The sequence below is a fragment of the Salvelinus fontinalis genome, chromosome 25 (assembly GCF_029448725.1).
Source record: "Salvelinus fontinalis isolate EN_2023a chromosome 25, ASM2944872v1, whole genome shotgun sequence".
In the NCBI taxonomy this organism is placed as follows: domain Eukaryota; kingdom Metazoa; phylum Chordata; class Actinopteri; order Salmoniformes; family Salmonidae; genus Salvelinus; species Salvelinus fontinalis.
In genome coordinates, this window is record NC_074689.1 from 16,159,151 (window position 1) to 16,182,872 (window position 23,722).

Genomic DNA, 23,722 nt, shown 5'->3' on the forward strand with positions numbered 1-23,722 from the left:
GAGGTCAGGGAGTGAATGTGCACTCCGCTCCTCCTACTCCTTCTTCTCCCCCTTGTCCCTTCCTTTTTTGTATTTTTCCTTCCCTCCCTCTCTCTCTCTCTCTCCATCTCCCTCTCATTTTCTGTCTCTCGCTCTCTTTCTTCTTCTGTGTCCCCCTCTCTCTCTGTCCCTCTCTCTTTCTCTAGTCGGATGGCAACTGATAAGGTTTGATTAATGAGAGGAGGCCCCCGGCAGCGAATGAAAACATCTGCAACAGAGGATGTATTCTATATCATATTATATTCTTAATATGAGAAAAGGGGTAGGGTTCACTCCACTGTACATGGATGGCCTGCTGAGGGAGAGAGAGAGAGAGACCGATAGAGGAGAAGGGAAATTAGATGAAATACGTGGCAAATGGAGCCACATTACTTACAATCCACTTTGTCGTGATCGTCTACAGCAAGGGTTTTTTGTTCACGTGCTTTGATTTGGTATTGAATACTAATGATGTCTATACAGTGCATTTGAAAAGTATTCAGATCATCAATTTTCACACAAACCCCATAATGACAAAGTGAAAACAGGTTTTAAAAAATGTTTGCAAATGTATATAAAAAATAACAGAAATAACTTGTTTACATACAGTACGTTGTCAGACCCTTGAGATGTTTCTACAACTTAATTAGAGTCCACCTGTGGTAAATTCAATTGATTGGACATGATTTGGAAATGCACACACTTGTCTATATAACATCCCACAGTTGACAGTGCATATCAAAGCAAAAACCAAGCCATGAGGTTGAAGGAATTGTCCGTAGAGATCCGAGACAGGATTGTGTCGAGGCACAGATCTGGGGAAGGGTGCCAAAACATTTCTGCAGTGTTGAAGTTCCCCAAGAAAACGGTGGCCTCCATCATACTTCAATAGAAGAAGTTTGGAACCACCAAGACTCTTCCTAACTGAGCAAACGGGGGAGAAGGGCCAGGGAGGTGACCAAGAACCCGATGGTCACTCTTACAGTGGAGATGGGAGAATCTTCCAGAAGGACAACCATCTCTGCAGCACTCCAGCACTCTTCAGTAAAAGGCACATGACAGCCTGCTTTGAGTTTGCCGAAAGGCACCTGAAGGACTCTCTGACCATGAGAAACAAGATTCTCTGGTGTGATGAAACCAAGATTGAACTCTTTGGCCTTAATACCAAGCGTCACATCTTGAGGAATTCTGGCACCATCCCTACGGTGAATCATGGTGGTGGCAGCATCATGCTATGGGGATGTTTTTCAGCGGCATGGACTGGGAGACTAGTCAGGATTGAGGGAAAGATGAACGTAGCAATGTACAGAGAGATCCTTGATGAAAGCCTGCTCCAGCACTCAGGACCTCAGTCTGGGGCGAAGGTTCACCTTCCACTAGGACAACGACCCTTAGCAGACAGCCATGACAATGCAGGAGTGGCTTCGGGACAAGTCTCTGAATTTCTATTGAGTGGCCCAGCCAGAGCCCGGACTTGAACCTGATCGAACATCTCTGGAGAGACCTAAAAATAGCTGTGCAGCGACTGATCCCCATCCAACCTGATGGAGCTTGAGAGGATCTGCAGAGAAGAATGGAAGAAACTCCCCAAATACAGGTGTGCCCAAGAAGACTCGAGTCTGTAATCGCTCGCTGCCAAAGGTGCTTCAACAAAGTACTGAGTTAAGGTCTGAATACTTATGTAAATGTATTATTTCAGTTTTTATTTTGAATACATTTGCTAACATTTCTACAAACATGTTTTTGATTTGTCATTATGGGGTATTGTGTATAGATTGCTGAGAATTATATATATATTTTTTAATACATTTTAGAATACGGCTGTTAAGTATTGGAAAACGTCAAGGGGTCTGAATACTTACAAAAAGGACTGTATAGTCAGAGTAACACTGCAGGGAGGGGTTCGGAGAGGGTCAGTTTAAACCCAGATGAATAGGTTTAAAGGTCACTTCACTTCGATAACGCCTCCCTGTTGTTGTTTAGCTGCATATAGTGGTTTCAATAATGGTGCTATAGTATTTTGTTTGTATTGATCACAAATGCTATTTTGTTTGTTTGGCACATATACTGTTAATCCAAAGATGTTTTATTTCTGTAGTTTAACTACTTATAGAGATACTGTATGTTTGTAGTATTAGAGCAGTTCCCACAGTCTAATTTCTTTGGATTACTACTGCTGCAGAATTGGCTGCCTCAAAAGTTTTAACATAAAAGCCTTCTCCTAGAAATGAGGGACACTACTCACTTGTCTTTCTTAGTGGAATGTGCCCATTGTTTCATATACTGTAACCTTGCATTTTTAAACACTGTTATAAAACTACTCTGCTATGTGTCACAATTTACCCTCCCAGTCACCATTACTCAGCAATTCATATCCATATTTAATGAGCCCTCAGCCGTGATATACAGTAATATCCCCATTAGGGGCCATGCATTTTAACAAGTTGGTTAATATAAGTATATACCAACATACTGATATAGTTAATGTTACAATATTGCTCCAAAAAGGTTATTGCTATATTATTTCAGAGTGTGTCACTTTCCAATTCTTCTCAGTGGCTGCATTTACACAAGCAGCCCAATTCTGTTATTTTGCCCAATTTTGGACAAAAGAGCTGATCTGATTCGTCAAAAGACCAATTAGTGGGAAAAGATATGTTTAAACGCAGCCAGCAAGTCTCAGTTTCTACTATTGTGTTAGATCTGAGCCTTGTTCATATCAATGTGACATGATTGCCTGTGGTAAAATAGAGGCTTTGTCAGGTATTTCTAAGGCATAGATTAAAGTATTGTCCCTGTAAAATATATCACAGTGATAATTGTAGGTCAAGGTTTAGAACTCAGTACTCAACACAATGGAACCAATACAAAACCATTTCTGTCCAGTGTAGTTTTTCACTGGATTGACATGACAGGCTCCTCACTACAGACACCCTGGTTCAAATCCAGGCTGTATCACAATCGGCCGTGATTGGGAGTCCCATAGGGCGGAGCACAATTGGCCCAGCGTCGCCCGGGTTTGGCCGGTGTAGGCCGTCATTGTAAATAAGAATTTGTTCTTAACTGACTCTTGATAAAATAAATAAAAACTAGAGAGCTCTGTCTTCCATAGGATTGTAGAAAGTGTCACCAGTAGACAAGAGGAGTGAGAGAAAAGCATAGTTGGACTTAACAAAGCTGATATTTACTTTACTTAAAAATACACATGTATATTCATCACAGTGATTCAGGAGTAACATTAAAACAGAATAATATTCCTCACCAACATTAGACAACGACACAGAAAACCCTCAAATTGGTGAAATAAGTAAAGGAAATCAATGATGAGAGAATAGACAGAACAGCAGAAAGATGAGCGGTTGAGTTCAAATCCCAGCTGGGGTCATTTTGAAAAATCTGTGCTAAGTGATAATGTCAAATGGAATCATATTGTCATTGGTTAAAGATTTGTTTGAAACAATTTTATCTGAACAGCGTACCACTTACTTTAAAACCCCCATATAATTTCATTCCCAAAAAAGAGCTGTTTCACATGTTGAGCGGGAAGTTTCACATGTAGAGAGAGACACATGCGAGGTCAGCTGTTCACCTGGGAAACCATGTGTTACATTTAGAGTTCATTATGTTGAGGAGAATAACATCTTTTCACCTCACATGTGGAATTGCAGATTCACATGTGAAAAATGTTGACATTTTCCATCCCCATGTTGCCAGATTTATTTCGAATCAGATCATGTTTTCTCGCATGTAGTTTCATGTTATCACATGTTGCTTTTACATGCTGTCACATGTTATCACATTAACTTCACATAATATCATATGTGATCACATGAAAGTCATGTGTTTTTTCTGTAAAGGCTTTAAACTTTCAGGAATTTACGTAATTCTGTCTGTGCCATTTGTTAATTTGTTGCTATAAAACTATTCTCAACTCCATTGCTTTACTTCTGTGTCGTTTTGTCACCAGGTCTTCCACAGGCTAACAGACATAAAATATTTGAGGAGCTGACGATCGAACAAGGCTTTTACACGTCAAAGGATTTCCTACCTTTGGTCTCCAAAGCCAGCAAAACAGGTGAACACTGCAGCCAATAGAAAAAGCATTGACAGCCGCAACTAAATTGTTTATTTTTTTTTAAAGATTTCGTTTATACTGAAAAATATATGTAAGGGCATGTTTCCTCAGCTAAAATAAACATACACACAAAAAGCTTATTTCTCACAAATGTTATGCACACATTTGTTGCATTTCTCCTTTACCAAGATAATCCATCCACAGGTCTGGCATATCAAGAAGCTGACTAAACAGCATGATCATTACACAGGTGCACCTTGTACTTGGGACAATAAAAGGCCACTCTAAAATGTGCAGTTTTGTCCCACAACACAATGCCACAGATGTCTCAAGTTTTGAGGGGACGTGCAATAGGCATGCTGACTGCAGGAATCTCCACCAGAGTTGTTGCCATAGAATTGAATGTTAATTTCTCTACCATAAGCCATCTCCAACATTATTTTAGAGAATATGGCAGTACTTCCAACTGATCTCACAACCGCAGACCATGTGTAACCGCGCTACCTCAGGAACTTCACATCCGGCTTCTTCGTCTGCGGGATTGTCTGAGACCAGCCACCAGCCTCCTCACAAGGGTCTTGACCTGACTGCAGATAAGCATCGTAACAAACTTCAGTGGGCAAATGCTTACCTTCGATGGCCCCTGGCACACTGGATGAATACCAGTTTGAGTTGTACAGAGCAGATGGCAGACAGCGTGTTTGGCGTGGTGTGGGCGAGCGGTTTGCTGATGTCAACGTTGTGAACAGAGTACCCCATTGTGGGGTTATGGTATGGGCTGGAATAAGCTACGGACAACAAACTCAATTGCGATGGCAATTTGAATGCACAGAGTTACCATAACAGGATCACGAGGCCCATTGTCGTGCCATTCATCCACTGCCATCACCTCATGTTTCAGCATGATAATGCACAGCCCCATGTCGCAAGGATACTCACCAGACATGTCACCCGTTGAGCATGTTTGGGATGCTCTGGATCGACTTGTACGAAAGTGTGTTCCAGTTCCCGCCAATATTCAGCAACTTTTCACAGCCATTCTTCAATGGGAGTGGGACAACATTCCACAGGCCACAATCAAAAGCCTGATGAACTCTATGCGAAGGAGATGGGTTGCGCTGCATGAGAAACAGACTGGTTTTCTGATCCACGCCCCTACCTTTTTTTTTTACTTGCAGTATCTGTGACCAACAGATGCATATCTGTATTCAGAGTCAATTCATGTATTTCAATTGACTGATTTCCTTTTATGATCTGTAACTCAGTAAAATCTTAATAAGTGCATGTTGCATTTTATGTTTTTGTTCAGTGTAGTTTTCCCACAATGAATTAAACACTTAGACATACAGTACTAGGCAAAAGTTTGAACACACCTACTCATTCAAGGGTTTTTCTTTATTTTTACTATGTTCTACATTATAGAATAATAGTTAAGACATCAAATCTGTGAAATAAGACATATGGAATAATGTAGTAACCAAAAGAGTATTAAACAAATCAAAATATATTTAAGATGTTAGATCCTTCAAAGTAGCCACTCTTGGCATTCGCTCAACCAACTTCACCTGAGTGCTTTTTTAACAGTCTTGAAGTAGTTCCCCCATAGGCTGAGCACCTGTTGGCTGCTTTTCCTTCACTATGCTGTCCAACTTATCCCAATCCATCTCAATTGGGTTGAGGTTGGGTGATTGTGGAGGCCAGGTCATCTGATGCAGCACTCCATCACTCTCCTTCTTGGTCAAATAGCCCTTACATAGCTTAGAGGTGTGTTGGGTCATTGAAAAACAAATGATAGTCCCACTAAGCGTAAACCAGATGGGATGGCGTATCGCTGCAGAATGCTGTGGTAGCCATGCTGGTTAAGTGTGCCTTGAATTCTAAATAAATCTCAGACAGTGTCACCAGCAAAGCACCCCCACAACATCCCACATCCTCCTCCATGCTTCACAGTGGGAACCACACATGCAGAGATCATCCGTTCACCTACTCTGCGTCTCACAAAGACACGGTGGTTGGAACTAAAAATCTCAAATTTGGACTCATCAGACCAAAGGACAGATTTCCACTGGTCTAATGTCCATTGCTTGTGTTCCTTGGCCCAAGGAAGTCTCTTCTTTTTATTGGTGTACTTTAGTAGTGGTTTCTTTGCAGCAATTCGACCATGAAGGCCTGATTCACAATCTCCTCTGAACAGTTGATGTTGAGATGTGTCTGTTACTTGGACTCTGAAGCATTTATTTGGGCTACAATTTCTGAGGCTGGTAATTCTAATGAACTTACCCTCTGCGGCAGAGGTAACTCTGGGTCTTCCTTTCCTGTGGCGGTCCTCATGAGAGGCAGTTTCATCATAGAGCTTGATGGTTTTTGCTACTGCACTTGAAGAAACTTTCAAAGTTATTTTTCCAGATTGACTGACCTTCATGTCCTAAAGTAATGATGGACGGTCATTTCTCTTTGCTTATTTGAGCTGTTCTTGCCATAATATGGACTTGGTATTTTACCAAATAGGGCTATATTCTGTGTACCACCCCTACCTTGTCACAACACAACTGATTGGCTGAAACGCATTAATATGGAAAGAAATTCCACAAATGTACTTTTTATAAGGCACACCTGTTAATTGATATGCATTTCAGGTGACTACCTCATGAAGCTGTTTGAGAGAATGCCAAGAGTCTGCAAAGCTGTCGTCAAGGCAAAGGGCGGCTACTTTGAAGAATCTCAAATATAAAATATATTTTGATTTGTTTAACCCTTTTTTGGTTATTACATGATACCGTATGTGTTATTTCATAGTTTTGTTGTGTTCGCTATTATTCTACATTGTAGAATGAGTAGGTATGTCCAAACTTTTGACTGGCACTGTATATGTAATCTCAAAATCAACACAGTAAATGATCAGATTGTAACTCCTTTTCTCTTCTCCTCCCGCTTTTAGGAATGTGTAGCTGCAAGTCTTCCCTGCCAGAGCTGCGTGGTACGGTGATTGTTCTGGGTTCAGGAGACACAGCTTTCGACTGTGCCACTTCTTCCCTGCGCTGCGGTGCCAAGCGGGTCTACGTGGTGTTTAGGAAAGGCTTCACCAACATCAGGGCTGTCCCCGAGGAGGTAGAGACAAACAAGAAGAAAGGAGAGAAAAGGAAAGAAAGGATAAAAGAGAAGACGTTGACAGAGGGAGAGATCGCTAAATGTTACCAGTGTACCAGATGCTTAACTTGTTTGAGAAAGACAGACAGAGAGAGAAAGACTGAGGGAGAAAGATAGACAGAGAGATAGTGTTAGGGAGAAGGCTAGTGAAGAGGAGAGAGGACGCTGTCTTTATTAAGCTGTCTGTGTGAGTGTCCTCTCCTTGGCCCTGCTGACATGTTTTTTAAGCCGCTTTTTTCTGGTTTATTACAAAGGCCTGTCTTAGGTTCTGGAGGGCGATAACTGTCAAAAGCTCTCCGCCTGCACACACACACTGCCGTGAGCCCCAGACGGACTCACTGGGATCTGTCCCTTTCTAGTAGCGCTGCCACAAAGGAGAGAGGAAGGATATCATAGGCAGTGCTGTAGCTATTTTCACTGTTCCTTCAAAAGATATCCCTGCATTTGAAGCATGACATTGACTCGTATACTCCCTTCAGTCTTGATTCTTAACAACTTTTGATGTGTTAGACCATCAGTAAAAGTAGCACTTGGAGTTAAGATGCATTCTTCAACTGCCGTATATTAGTTATGATTGTGAGTGTGATGAAAAGTTCAAGGTGTCTTTCTGTCAATTCTATTCTAGTTGAGAGTTGAGCTTGACAGCACAGTTCATTCTAGAATCATCGTCCAACGGCACCTTTAGTCATGCGTCGTGTCAGAGCACACCTCTTGCTGCCATAGTAACGCCAAAAATAACCCTAACGAAATGAGAAAAGTAAGGTGATTATCAACAGCTGTTTGCTTTTCCCCGCAGAAGCAGACAGTTAAGCTGCTAGCATCGCCTCACACTAATTAAGTTTGTTTATAAGGTATATTAAGTTTAGGCCTCTTGTAGGCGTCAGTAACCTTCACATCACATTGAAAAAAGTTCAATATTGTGTGAAGCATGAGCATTGATGTCAACTGAGACAATTTCAGAAAACTGAGAGAAAGGGAAGCTATTATAGAAGCAACCCACCCCCCTTCCCTTTTGTGCACATCTCAGGACTGGAAACGTAATTTCAATGACTTTGTTGTAGATGGGGCCTTTTTTCATTAATCCGTATGAAATTGAAGGTCTTTGAACAAAGCAGGAAAACTTCCTAGTGTCTTCTATTGTGTGCAGTTGTAATGTGTGACACTACAAAATATATTTTCCAGTCCTGACAAACGAAGGGAATAAAAAAGTTGTACCTTGGGCTTGATAATTAGACATATTTTTGTCCAGTTTTAGATTAAAATGGCTTTGCATTTGACGAGAAATATTGTGATAAAAAAAAATCAAATTTTTGATACTTAAAAAAATTCAACACAATTCAAGCCACAATTTAAAGATGTAACCTGTCGATGACCCATCACCATTGACCCCTGAGCTCTATATTTGCCCTACCTATAGATGGAGCTGGCCAAGGAAGAGAAGTGTGAGTTCATGCCCTTCCTGTCCCCTCGTGAGGTCATCATGAAGGCGGGTCGCGTGGCGGGAATGGAGTTCTGTCGTACGGAGCTGACAGACGAAGGTGATTGGATGGAGGACGAGGATCAGATCATACGCCTCAAGGCCGATTACATCATCAGTGCCTTCGGATCCATGCTGAGCGACCCCAAAGGTATCAATTATAGTCAAACTTTATTGAAAGTGCATTGAACATCACAAATATTTGTTGGGAGGAGTTTTGTATAAATGACAGCTTTACAAACATGTTCTACAGTAAGTAAAGGTGCCATGTGACCATTGACTAACCGCCATCCCAGTCTTGCTATTGATACACAATAATAATACCTTTACTCTGAATGGAACCTGAGTTTTGCCATATGAGTAGACTCTTTGACAGCACAGTCCACTGTTATAGTTTTTATCAACTTTTACAAATATCCTCAAATTGAGTGTTTCTCTGAAGAGTTTGTGTTGAATGTTGTCTACATTATTGCTTTAAAAACAGCGTGAGGATGTTATCCTTGAGCTGCATTAAACAGAGTCAGACAGACAGACAGAAAGCCTGGCAAACAAACACAAACCAGGGATCTCCCCTTTCTCCTGGAGATTTCTCATTATACAAGCGAAGACAGTGTTCCCGTTTGGATAGGACTGTCTAACTTATCATTGTTTAGCACATTTGGAGTAGGACTTAAGACGACACTCATCACATTGTTTTCCTCATCATCATCTAAACACAATATGCCTTGTGTTGAGGCTCTAATTTAGATGAGTGCCAGTGATGAGAACTCCATGTACTTGGGTTTTGAGGGTCTTGTGTGTGTGTGTGTGTGTGTGTGTGTGTGTGTGTGTGTGTGTGTGTGTGTGTGTGTGTGTGTGCGTGTGCGTGTGCGTGTGCGTGTGCGTGTGCGTGTCTGTTAGCGTGCGTGCGTGTTAGCGTGCGTGCGTGTCTGTGCATGTTAGCGTGCGTGCGTGTCTGTGCATGTTAGCGTGCGTGCGTGTCTGTGCATGTTAGCGTGCGTGCGTGTCTGTGCATGTTAGCGTGCCTGTGTGTCTGTGCATGTTAGCGTGCCTGTGTGTCTGCCTGTATGTGAGTGTTTACAGAACCTTGTCAGGGGGTTGGAACATAATTAGAAATAATATGTAGACTGAAAATTGACCGCAAGAAGCCAAAACGGATATAATATTTGATTAAAACATAATTTCAAACCTTGCTTACATTTTAATTCGATCACGTGTCTCTCTATTATTGGGAATACTTGGGAACAGATTTTTTTTTTTTTTAAATGTAATCACTTGAAGCTGATTTCCTGGTGTTGTTACAGTCTTATGTCCAACTATATATATACAGTACCAGTCAAAAGTTTGGACACACCTACTCATTCAAGGTTTTTTCATTATTTTTACTATTTTCTACCTTATAGAATAATAGTGAAGACATCGCAACTATGAAATAACACATATGGAATCATGTAGTAACGAAAAAAGTGTTAAACAAATAAAAGTATATTTTAGATGTTAGATTCTTCAAAGTAGCCACTCTTGGCCTTGATGACAGCTTTGCACACTCTTGGCATTCTCTCAACCAGCTTCACCTGGAATGCTTTTCTAACAGTCTTGTTCCCACATATGCTGAGCACTTGTTGGCTGCTTTTCCTTCACTCTGCGGTCCAACTTATCCCAGAGGTTGGGTAATTGTGGAGGCCAGGTCATCTGATGCAGCACTCCATCACTCTCCTTCTTGGTCAAATAGCCCTTACACAGCCTGGAGGTGTCTTTGGGGTCATTGTCCTGTTGAGAAACAAATGATAGTTCCACTAAGCGCAAACCAGGTGGGATGGCATATCACTGCAGAATGCTGTGGTAGCCATGCTGGTTAAGTGTGCCTTGACATCTAAATAAATCCCAGACAGTGTCCCCAGCAAAGCACCATCACACCTCCCCTCCTCCTCCAAGTTTCACGGTGGGACCCACACATGTGGAGATCATCCGTTCACCTACTCTGCATCTCACAAAGACACAGCTGTTGGAACCAGAAATCTCAAATTTGGACTCATCAGACCAAAGGACAGATTTCCACCGGTCTAATGTCTATTACTCATGTTTCTTGGCCAAAGCAAGGCTCTTCTTCTTATTGGTGTCCTTTAGTAGTGGTTTCTTTGCAGCAATTCGACCATGAAGGCCTGATTCACGCAGTCTCCTCTGAACAGTTGATGTTGAAATGTGTCTGTTACTTGGACTCTGTGAAGCATTTATTTGGGCTTCAATTTCTGAGGCTGGTAATTCTAATGAACTTACCCTCTGCAGCAGAGATATCTCTGGGTCTTCCTTTCCTGTGGCTGTCCTCATGAGAGGCAGTTTCATCATAGCGCTTGATAGTTTTTGATACTGCTCTTGAAGAAACTTTCAAAGTTCTTGAAATTCTCCGGATTGACTGACCTTCATGTCTTATAATATGGACTTGGTCTTTTACCAAATAGGGCTATCTTCTGTATACCACCCATACCTTGTCACAACACTACTGAATGTCTCAAACGAATGAAGAAGGAAAGAAATTCCACTTTTAACAAAGCACACCTGTTAATTGAAATGCATTCCAGGTGACTACTTCATGAAGCTGGTTGAGAGAATGCCAATAGGGTGCAAATCTGTCATCAAGGCAAAGGATGGCTACTTTGAAGAATCTCAAATATAAAATATACGTTGATATGTTTAACACTTTTTTGGTTACCATATGATTGCGCTTTTTCATAGTTTTGATGTCTTCACTATTATTCTACAATATAGAAAATAGTAAAAATAAAGAAAAACCTTGGAATGAGTAGGTGTTTCCAAACGTTTGACTGTGTATAATAATATATATAATAATATGTATATATATTATTATTTTTATTTTAAAAAAATTGCACGGAAAACATGTGGGGGCCAAACCTGGAGGGCACCAGTAGAGGAGCCCTTGTCTAGGATGATAATTTTTTTAAACCCACTTGCTTACAAGACAACGCCTGTCTTTTTGTGTGACACTGTCGCCAGGGCAGGTAATTAGATTGCGTTGAGAAAAGGCCATACCTGCTATGATTTTCAATTAGGCTGCTATTGAATAAACAGAGGTGGGTATTGCAGGAGGGCCACAAACGCCACACACTGTCCAGAGTCACCCAACAATGACATGAAATCACTGTAATGAGTTTCAAGCTCAGACGACCGCCCGGTGACGTCCGTGCGCACACACACACACACACACACACACACACACACACACACACACACACACACACACACACACACACACACACACACACACACACACACACACACACAAGTGCTCGGCGATAGAGCGACAGAGCTTTACAACTGGTTACCCAGCTAGCGCTGCCATTAGCCAACCTTGCGATGCAGCACAGATGCACAAATACATAGTTGGGGCTACCTAAGCAGGCAGAAACTGAACATGTTTTACACGCATTCATAATCGGTCGTGATGGTGAAATACACATCTACTCAACCAAGTAATTAAGATAAAGAGAGAGTGTGAGAGACTCGGTGTAGACCGAGTTCCGCTGACGTTCTTGCCTGACTGTGTCTATCTGACTGTGTCTTATTGATTTTATAGATGGGGTAAAGGCTTGATTGACTGATTGTTATCGTAATCTGCTCCACTGATTCGGTCTACCCACTTCCACCTCTTCACAGCTCAAATGGATTTTATTATCCATTTTGTTACTCTGTTTGCTTGTCAAAAGGCACTCTATTCCTTTCATAGTGCACTATTTTTGACCAGGGTCCATCAAGCTCTGGTAAAAAGGAGTGCATAGTAAAGGATGGCATCTGGGATGCGGACTATCTCCCCCCCCCACCCCCCGGTACTATGGTTGACCTGTTGCTAAAGAAACATCCTTAGAACCTGCTCCACATCCCCAAAGGTGTCGTCGAGTGCTAAGGAGGGTATTGTTATGATTAGCAATTAATCACCAAGGTTAATTAAAACATGAGGAATTACTGATAAGAGCCTGAATTAAATGGGGTGCATGACTCCAAGCAAACTAGTTTAATTTGATAGGATGATATTTCTGCCAAACCTGATTGCCTGCATATTTAGGAAGGAATTGATCCGTGCCTTGGCATGCGAGTGTGTGTGTTTGTGTGTGTATGTGTGTCAAGCGCGCTTGCAAGCGTGTGTGTGTTTTGAGTGTGTAATTTCATCGTACAGAAACAACAAAATGCTGAGAAAAGAATCCCCAGAGTAGTACAGTCAGAATGATCCTTATTCTTGAACTATGAATCACTTATCCACTTAAGTATGTTGTCAGACCCACAGAGGATGTTCCGCTTGGCAATGAACACAGCTGTAGGATGAGTTAGCAGTTAAAACCTGGCCTGTATAGTCTGGTGGGCTGGACCCAGTGTGCGTCGCAAATGGCACCATATTCCCTATGTAGTCAACTGCCTTTGACCAGAGCCCTATGGGTTCTGGTCAAAAGTAGCGCACTTTAAAGGGAATAGGGTGTAATGTGTCATTTGGGAAGCAGACTCAGTTCTGGGAGGGAGGGAGGCAGCCATTATTGCACCCATGCCTCCTTCCTGCATTGGTCTCCTTCCTGCTGAGTTTCATGGAGGGTGGGTGGGGAACTGGAGACATGATGCACCCACCTCCTCTGTGTTAGCTAAGCATCTCTTTCCCTTTACGCTGGACTGTCACAAAAAGTGTGTGTGTGTTTCTGTGTGTGGGAGTGTGCATAGTTTGCATGCGTGTGCGTTCATGCCAAAGATGTATATAAACCCTGGATTGCTGATGCTATGTGTTAGCCAATGAGAAGCTTTGAAGCCACTGGTTGGCCATATAAGCACTTCCCCATTAGTACTTTCTAAAAATTATACTTTATTTTTTAATTGTATGTTTAGCTCATATAATATAGTTTAAAAGTATGCATTAAGGTGTGTGTAATATAATAAACGTGGCAATGTTGTATGAGCTCTAGCTACAGCAGTTATAGCTAGCTGTTATTATGAGGGATACAGGTGTTGTATAGGCCCTAGCTACGTACTGCAGTACATCTCCTCCTCATGGACTGCACCAGATTTGCCAGTTCTTGCTGTGAGATGTTACCCCACTCTTCCACCAAGGCACCTGCAAGTTCCCTGACATTTCTGGGGGGAATGGCTTTTCGCTGGCCATGGCAGAACACTGACATTCCTGTCTTGAAGGAAATCACGCACAGAACGAGAAGTATGGCTGGTGGCATTGTCATGCTAGAGGGTCATGTCAGGATGAGCCTGCAGGAAGGGTACCACATGAGGGAGGAGGGTGTCCTCCCTGTAATGCACAGCTTTGAGATTGCCTGCAATGACAACAAGCTCAGTCCGATGATGCTGTGACAGATCGCCACAGACCATGACGGGCCCTCCACCTGTAAATCGATCCCACTCCAGAGTACAGGCCTCGGTGTAACGCTCATTCCTTCGATGATAAACATGAATCCGACCATCACCCCTGGTGAGACAAAACCGTGACTCGTCAGTGAAGAGCACTTTAGTCCAGTCCTGTCTCGTCCAGCGACGGTGGGTTTTTGCCCATAGGCGATGTTGTTGCCGGTGATGTCTGGTGAGGACCTGCCTTACAACAGGCCTACAAGCCCTCAGTCCAGCCTCTTTCAGCCTATTGCGGACAGTCTGAGCACTGATGGAGGGATTGTGCGTTCCTGGTGTAACTCGGGCAGTTGTTGTTGCCATCCTGTACTTGTCCCGCAGGTGTGATGTTCGGATGTACCGATCCTGTGCAGGTGTTGTTACACGTGGTCTGCCACTGCGAGGATAATCAGCTGTCCTTCCTGTCTCCCTGTAGCGCTGTCTTAGGCGTCTCACAGTACGGACATTGCAATTTATTGCCTCAGCCACATCTGCAGTCCTCATGCCTCCTTGCAGCATGCCTACAGCACGTTCACACAGATGAGCAGGGACCCTGGGCATCTTTCTTTTGGTGTTTTTCAGAGTCAGTAGAAAGGCCTCTTTAGTGTCCTAAGATTTCATAACCAGACCTTAATTGCCTACCGTCTGTAAGCTGTTAGTGTCTTAATGACTGTTCCACAGGTAGGTGCATGTTCATTAATTGTTTATGGTTCATTGAACAAACGTGGGAAACAGTGTTTACACCCTTTACAATAAAGATCTGTGAAGTTATTTAGATTTTTACGAATTATCTTTGAAAGACAAGGTCCTGAAAAAGGGCCATTTCTTTTTTTTGCCGAGTTTATGTGTTGTGTAGGTCTAGCTCTAGCTGTTATAGCATAGCAGGATGGCTCAGAATGGATGATTAAACATATGGATTATATGGAAATATATGGTAACACAACATTCCATATGAAATATTCTGCTGAATATACCAAAACACATTTTTGTACAGTATAATGAGGTATGTGTCTTCTACTAAGTGAATGGACAAAAGCCCAGAATTTCTGCTGCAATCATCTTGACACCATTTTATTTCCCCAATTTCAAGAGTCTGTTCATCACTATGGCAGGACGACGCTGCTGTGTTTATCCCCCATCAGTGTGTATGATAACATTCACCGCATCATACATTGTCATGTGTGTGTAACACTGCAGCAAGATGGCCGTTACATGACAGCCGGTGTTCCGCTCTGAGGGGTTTGACACGGCAACTCTCTACACATTCTCTACTGTCCTCCCCTTATGGAGGAATTCAACCTGAATAGTATGGTTGCAATAAAAAATAGCAGGTTCTCATTGTATTCTTATTTGTGTACTTTTCCTTGTATTTTGGGCGTCAAATGAAAACCTTTCCCCATTGAATAGACTGGGAATGTGAAACTTTCCCCCCTCCCTCTAGTAATTCTAATAGAGTGTAATAAATCTTGTCCAACTCGCAGATCTGTATTTAAAAATGTCCCTGCTGATAGATGCAGGCCATCTTCCATGCTGAAAAGCATTTAGTCTGAAAGATGAATTGTATAGGTAAGGTAGAAGAAAATGAGCTTTTTTATAATGTAGATCAGTTTGACAGAGGATCTCTAGGCTAACATTCAGCTAACGGTGAATGAATGCCTCAGGAAATGTTACATTAACCTAGCTGAGAGTGAGGGGAGAGACAGAGAGCGTGAATCCCCTGCTGTCATCGGTCTTGTCACACTTCATATTGCTCTCTGTATGGTTTGTAGTCCATCACGGTCTCTCACTCCATTTTTTTAATCTCGTTCTCTTCCTCTCTCCGTTCTCTCTCTCTTTCTCTCTCCTCTCTATCTCTATCACTTTGTTGTCTCTCGCCTCTTTCTCTCACTTCCTCTCTCTCCGTTCTCTCTTTTCTCTCTCTCTCTTTCTCTCTCCTCTCTATCTCTATCACTTTCTGTCGTCTCTCGCCTCTTTCTCTCACTTTCTCTCTCTGTCGTTCTCTCTTTCTTTCTTTCTCTCTTTCTATCTCTGTCACACAAACACACACACCCACTGGTGGAAAAAGTACCCAGTCGTCATACTTGAGTAAAAGTAAAGATCCCTTATTAGAAAATGACTCAAATAAAAGTTGAATTGTCACCCAGTAAAATTCTACTTGAGTAAAAAATACTGAGTATCAAAAGTAAATTAGACATATTCTTATATAGTGTCAAAAGTATAATTTCAAATTCCTTATATTAAGCAAACCAGATGCCACCATTCTTGTTTTTTAAATGTATGGATAGCCAGGGGCACACTCCAACACTCAGACATAATTAACAAACAAAGCATTTGTGCAATGAGTCCACAAGATCAGAGGCAATAGGTTTGACCAAGGACTTTCTCTTGACAAGTGCGTGAATTGGACCATTTTCCTGTCGTGTGACGCATTCAAAATGTAAGAGTACTTTTGGGTGTCAGGGAAAATGTATGGAGTAAAATGAATATTATTTTCTTTTGGAATGTAGTGAAGTGAAAGTAAAAGTTGTCAAATTTATAAATAGTGAAGTAAAGTACAGATACCCCCCAAAAATGACTTAAGTAGTACTTTCAAGTATTTGTACTTAAGTACTGCCCACACCATCACTAACTGTGGATCCTCTCTCCCCGTTCCTCCAGTGAAAGAGGCCATGGCTCCGGTGCTGTTGAACCGCTGGGGTCTCCCAGAGCTGGACCCAGAGAGCATGCAGAGCAGTGAGTCCTGGGTGTTTGCTGGGGGCGACGTGGCAGGACAGGCAAACACCACCGTGGAGTCAGTCAACGACGGCAAACAGGCATCCTGGCACATGCACAAGTACCTACAGGTGTGTCCCCAGCCCCATGGCTGTGTTCTACACACACACACATACAGAATGTCACAATGTTTTCAACATACACACACAAGGGAGGAGGAGAAAGAAATAGAAAAGGAAAGATGGAGGCTTTAGAGAAAGCTAACGTTTCACTAACGATCAACTAAACCTTCACTTTTTGAGAGTGACTATAAACATTTACACAGTATCAATGTTCAGTACTTCATCTTGCTAGACTTTCATTTGTTTCCTTTTCTTTTCCCCAATAACAGCATCCCCGTGTGTAGATTCATGAATGAACCAAGGCAATTACATCACTTCTCAATTAGCAGAATATGTCAATATTGAAATAGTCCCAATACAATATTAGCTCTTTCCGTTGTGGATTAATTCATGTCTTCTGTGGGTTTGAAAAGGAAGTGGAAAGGAAGCCAAATGATACATCATCATCATTACTACATTCACCTCGAACACTCAGCATGTACACTCCGTACTGTACTGCACGCAGCACTTACTGTGGTGAACACTAAGTGAATGAGTCAAAGTGCAGTACAGATGGGTGTGTGGTGCACTAGTCTGTGTAAAGGCAGGATTAGAGAGGACTCTTTCCTGCTCCCGCATGTAATAACAGAGACAGCGGTTGATTTCCAGCCTCTAATTCTCCCAGCGTGCTGGCTTGTCTTCCTGAGGTGCCTGACTTCCTCTACATCCCTCCATCCTCCTCGCCATCCCTCCATTTCCCCTCAGATTATACTGCAAAGTGCAGCGTTCGGCAGACCGGGGCCCGGTTCAGATGCAGGTTAATTGTAGTAATGTAGATGTGTTCAGTGCAAAGCATAGACAAGTGTTTATTTGCAGATTAAATGCCACTTGTAACCAGAAAGGAAGCAACAGTAGATTCCTCGGTTTTGTGCAGTAATCGACCAAGGAAGAGGAAATTAATTCAGGCAATTTGCCGGAAAGGGTCAGCAATTAATATCTGATCCATTCAGGGATCCCTTGAACTGTGTGTTCCACGTTCAGGATAATAGTGTGTTTTATATCAGAATGTGATATTACTGTGTCATAGGTCTCCCTTTCGATCAGTGCATTTAGGCTGTTTTCAGTGTATTTTTGCTATCATATGTGCATGGTTGAATTTAGACCTTAGGTATGCAAGGAATTCTGGAAACTTAGTGCTGCGTGGGACACCTGGGTGAGAGGTATACTATATACTTATACTTATGTATGAGGTCAAGGGTATATTTGTTCACCACCATATGAGAGAAACCAGTTTCAAAGTAGAAATGGGCTCGTCCCAAATAGCACTCTTCCCTATGTAGTCCACTACTTTTAACCAGGGACTATATAGGGCAGGGCACTCCAACCCTGTTCCTGGAGAGCTACCCTTCTGTAGGTTTTCACTTCAACCCCAGTTGTAACTAACCTGATTTAGCTTATCAAGCAGCTAATTATTAGAATCAGGTGTGCTAGATTAGGGTTGGTGTGAGAACCTATAGGACGGTAGCTCTCCAGGTACAGGGTTGGAGAGCCCTGATATAGGGAATATGGTGCCATTTGGGATTCAGATAAGGAGACATGTTGTGGGGAAGACGACGATCTAGGACATGTCAACATCTTGACAGCTAAAGCTGTTGTTGGTTGGAACTCTGGAACCCCCCAGTATTTCTAATAATCACCATCTTTTGTATTTACATGTTCCCCGCTGCTGTTTTCCCCCGTGTTGCTTGGCGTGTGTTTGGCGTGTATTCCTCCACATGCCAAACCCCTCGAAGGGGAACACCGGCTGTCATGTAACAGCCGCCTTGCCGCAGCATGACACACACACACACACACACACACAAATACATACATACACACACAGCGTGACACCTCCTCATTCATTATGCGGCGGTGACATCATTACAAAAGCCATCAGAGACTGTGATAAACGTTGGGCTAATTAGGAGGAGGAGAGGAAGACACTGCTGGATGGATGACTGTTGTATGTTTGACTTTAGGGATGCATCCCAAATGGCACCCTATTCCCTATATAGTGCCCTACTTTATAGGGTACCATTTGGGACATTGTGTGCCTAGGGAGGATGTGGAGGCTGCTGGGTATATGACTGCTGTATGTTGACTTTTGTCATCATACCAGTGGTTATTTTCGTTATCTCACAGCTCTGTCAAATCAAACTTTATTTGCCACATACGCCGAATACAACAAGTGTAGACTTTACCGTGAAATGCTTACTTACAAGCCCTTAACCAACAGTGCAGTTGAAGAAGAAGAAACTATTTACCAAGTAGGCTAAAATAAAAAGTCATAATAAAAAGTAACACAATAACGAGGCTATATACAGGGGGCACCGGTACCGAGTCAGTGTGCAGGGGTACAAGCTAGTTGAGGTAATCTGTACATATAGGTGTGGGCGAAGTGACTATGCATAGGTAACAAACAAACAGCAAGTAGCAGCAGTGTACAAATGGGGGGGGGGGTCAATGTAAATTGTCCGGTGGCGATTTTTCTAAAATATTCAGCAGTCTAATGGCTTGGGAGTAGAAGCTGTTGAGGAGCCTTTTGGTCCTAGACTTTGCGCTCCGTTACGGAAATTATGGTGGAAAATAAGTATTTGGTCACCTACAAACAAGCAAGATTTCTGGCTCTCACAGACCTGTAACTTCTTCTTTAAGAGGTTCCTCTGTCCTCCACTCGTTACCTGTATTAATGGCACCTGTTTGAACATGTTATCAGTATAAAAGACACCTGTCCACAACCTCAAACAGTCACACTCCAAACTCCACTATGGCCAAGACCAAAGAGCTGTCAAAGGACACCAGTAACAAAATTGTAGACCTGCACCAGGCTGGGAAGACTGCATCTGCAATAGGTAAGCAGCTTGGTTTGAAGAAATCAACTGTGGGAGCAATTATTAGGAAATGGAAGACATACAAGACCACTGATAATCTCCCTCAATCTGGGGCTCCACGCAAGATCTCACCCCGTGGGGTCAAAATGATCACAAGAACGGTGAGCAAAAATCCCAGAACCACACGGGGGGACCTAGTGAATGACCTGCAAAGAGCTGGGACCAAAGTAACAAAGCATACCATCAGTAACACACTACGCCGCCAGGGACTCAAATCCTGCCGTGCCAGACGTGTCCCCCTGCTTAAGCCAGCACATGTCCAGGCCCGTCTGAAGTTTGCTAGAGAGCATTTGGATGATCCAGAAGAAGATTGGGAGAATGTCATATGGTCAGATGAAACCAAAATAGAACTTTTTGGTAAAAACTCAACTCGTCGTGTTTGGAGGACAAAGAATGCTGAGTTGCATCCAAAGAACACCATACCTACTGTGAAGCATGGGGGTGGAAACATCATGCTTTGGGGCTGTTTTTCTGCAAAGGGACCAGGACGACTGATCCGTGTAAAGGAAAGAATGAATGGGGCCATGTATCGTGAGATTTTGAGTGAAAACCTCCTTCCATCAGCAAGGGCATTGAAGATGAAACGTGGCTGGGTCTTTCAGCATGACAATGATCCCAAACACACCGCCCGGGCAACGAAGGAGTGGCTTCGTAAGAAGCATTTCAAGGTCCTGTAGTGGCCTAGCCAGTCTCCAGATCTCAACCCCATAGAACATCTTTGGAGGGAGTTGAAAGTCTGTGTTGCTCAGCAACAGCCCCAAAACATCACTGCGCTAGAGGAGATCTGCATGGAGGAATGGGCCAAAATACCAGCAACAGTGTGTGAAAACCTTGTGAAGACTTACAGAAAACGTTTGACCTCTGTCATTGCCAGCAAAGGGTATATAACAAAGTATTGAGATAAACTTTTGTTATTCACCAAATACTTATTTTCCACCATAATTTGCAAATAAATTCATAAAAAATCCTACAATGTGATTTTCTGGATTTTTTTTCTCATTTTGTCTGTCATAGTTGAAGTGTACCTATGATGAAAATTACAGGCCTCTCTCATCTTTTTAAGTGGGAGAACTTGCACAATTGGTGGCTGACTAAATACTTTTTTGCCCCACTATGTCAAATCTTTTTAGTCTCCTGAGGGGGAAAAGGTTTTGTCTTGCCCTTTACACGGCTGTCTTGGTATGTTTGAACTATAGGTCGACCGATTAATCGGCGTGGCCGATAGGGACGGTTTCAAGTTTTCATAACAATCGGTCATTTGCATTTTTGAATGCTGATTACATTGCCCTCCACGAGGAGACTGCTTTGCCGGCTGACCACCTGTTATGCGAGTGCAGCAAGGAGCCAAGGTAAGTTGCTAGCTAGAATTAAACTTATCTTATAAAAAACAATCAATCTTAACATAATCAGAAGTTAACTACAGATGGTTGATGATATTACTAGTTTAACTAGCTTGTCCTGCATTGCAAATGATCAATGCGGTGCCTGTTAATTTATCATTGAATCACAGCCTGCTTCGACAAACGGGTGGCGATTTAACAAGCACATTCGCGAAAAAGCACTGGCATTGCACCAATGTACCTAATCATAAACATCAATGCCTTTCTTAAAATCAATACACAAGTATATTTTTTTAAACCTGCATTTTTAGTTAAAATAAATTAATGTTAGCAGGCAATATTAACTAGGGAAATTGTGTCACTTCTCTTGCGTTCTGTGCAAGCAGAGTCAGGGTATATGCAGCAGTTTGGGCCGCCTGGCTCGTTGCGAACTGTGTGAAGACCATTTCTTCCTAACAAAGACCGTAATTAATTGTCCATAATTTTACATAATTATGACATAACATTGAAGGTTGTGCAATATAACAGCAATATTTAGACTTATGGACGCCACCCGTTATAAGAACATCCAATAGTCAAAGGTATATGAAATACAAATAGTATAGAGAGAAATAGTCCTATAATTCCTATAATAACTACAACCTAAAACTTCTTAACTGGGAATATTGAAGGCTCATGTTAAAAGGAACCACCAGCTTTCACATGTTCTCATGTTCTGAGCAAGGAACTTAAACGTTAGCTTTTTTACAAGGCACATATTGCACTTTTACTTTCTTCTCCAGCACTGTGTTTTTGCATTATTTAAACCAGATTGAACATGTTTCATTATTTATTTGAGACTAAATTGATTTTTATTTATGTATTATATTAAGTTAAAATAAAAGTGTTAATTCAGTATTGTTGTAATTGTCATTATTACAAATATATATACATATATAAATCGGCCGATTAATCGGTATTGGCTTTTTTTGGGCCTCCAGTAATCGGTATCAGCGTTCTAAAATCATAATCGGTCAACCTCTAGTTTGGACCATGGTAGTTTGTTGGTGATGTGTACACAAAGGAGCTTAACTCTCGACCCGCTCCACTACAGCCCCGTCGATGTTAATGGCCTGTTCAGCCCGCCTTTTCCTGTAATCCACGATCAGCTCCTTTGTCTTGCTCACATTGAGGGAGAGGTTGTTGTCCTGGCACCATACTGCCAGTTCTCTGACCTCCTCCCTATAGCCCGTCTCATTAATGGTGATCAGGCCTACCAATGTAGACACACACCCCCACCTCTTCTTACCAGAGGTAGCATCTCTGTTCTGCTGGTGCATGGAAAATCCCGCTAGCTCCATATTGTCCGTATCTTCGTTCAGCCACGTCTCGGTGAAACATAAGATGTTACAGTTTTTAATGTCCCGTTGGTAGGATAATCTTATTAGTAGGTCATCGATTTTATTTTCTAACGATTGCACATCAGTAAAGAGAATGGAAGGCATTGGGAGTTTACTCCCTCGCCTCCGGCTTCTCAGAAGGATCCCCGCTCTGCGTCCCCTTTTCCGGCGTCTTTTCTAAACACAAAAGGCGTGGATCTGGGCCTGTTCCAGTGAAAGCAGGATATCCTTCTCATCAGACTCGTTAAAGGAAAACGTTTCTTCCAGTCCGTGGAGAGTAATCGCTGTTCTGATGTCCAGTAGTTATTTTCTGGCATAAGAGACGGTAGCAGCACCATTTATGAACACAATAAGTTAAAAAGTAAGTTACAGAAAACGCCTCCCAAAAAAATTGCACAATTGGTTGGGAGAATGTAAAACGTCAGCCATGTTCTTCGGCGTCATCTTTACGATCTGTCGATCTGTTACTAGGATTGCAAAATGCTGTTAAATTCTGTTCCTGGAACTTTCAACCCTGTCGTTATCTCATGGTAATGTAACTGGATGTTTTGTCCTTCCAGTCTCTCCACGGCCAGACGGTGTCCAGTGTCCCCCAGCTCCCTCTCTTCCACTGTGCCATCGACTCTGTGGACATCGGTGTGGAGATGTGTGGGATCAAGTTCCCCAACCCCTTTGGCCTGGCCTCTGCTCCCCCCACCACCAGCACAGCCATGATCCGCAGGGCCTTCGTGGAAGGATGGGGCTTCGCTCTCACCAAGACCTTCTCTCTGGACAAGGTACTCACGTCTACTCAGCTTTATATTAGTGTGTAGGTGTCTATTGGGCCAGGGATATGCTGCATCTTTGTTCTGGAGCTGGTACCATTTGATTACTGGAGCTATATATAGATATTCAATTCAAGTGAAGAAAAGAAAGTAGAAAAAGAACATGTAAAACAAATCACAAACTTCCCCAGATGATGCTTTCACTTGCCATTTATTTTCAATATAGCTGATTCATGTAATTTCACTGACATTCTGTATATCTTGCCCTACCGACGACATCAGCCACGCAGCTAATTTGACTGGAAGCCCACATTGCCTCGCTGAGTTTGTAAATGATACCTGATGTAGAGAAAGCATGAGGCGAGCGTGGCTGTCCCTGTTTTGATGAAAACAT

The 23,722-nt window shown here is 42.4% G+C and overlaps 1 protein-coding gene across 2 annotated transcripts in view; it reads left to right on the forward strand.

Annotated features, from left to right (window-relative positions):
• The window catches only part of LOC129822899 (dihydropyrimidine dehydrogenase [NADP(+)]-like), a 213,809-nt gene that overhangs the window by 74,593 nt on the left and 115,494 nt on the right, over positions 1-23,722 (forward strand). For both annotated transcript variants that reach the window (XM_055881411.1, XM_055881410.1), the window contains exons 9-13: positions 3,986-4,093; positions 7,032-7,201; positions 8,658-8,868; positions 16,761-16,945; positions 23,125-23,340. In XM_055881411.1, coding sequence (XP_055737386.1) covers positions 3,986-4,093; positions 7,032-7,201; positions 8,658-8,868; positions 16,761-16,945; positions 23,125-23,340 — 890 coding nt within the window. The remainder of the gene's footprint in view (positions 1-3,985; positions 4,094-7,031; positions 7,202-8,657; positions 8,869-16,760; positions 16,946-23,124; positions 23,341-23,722) is intronic.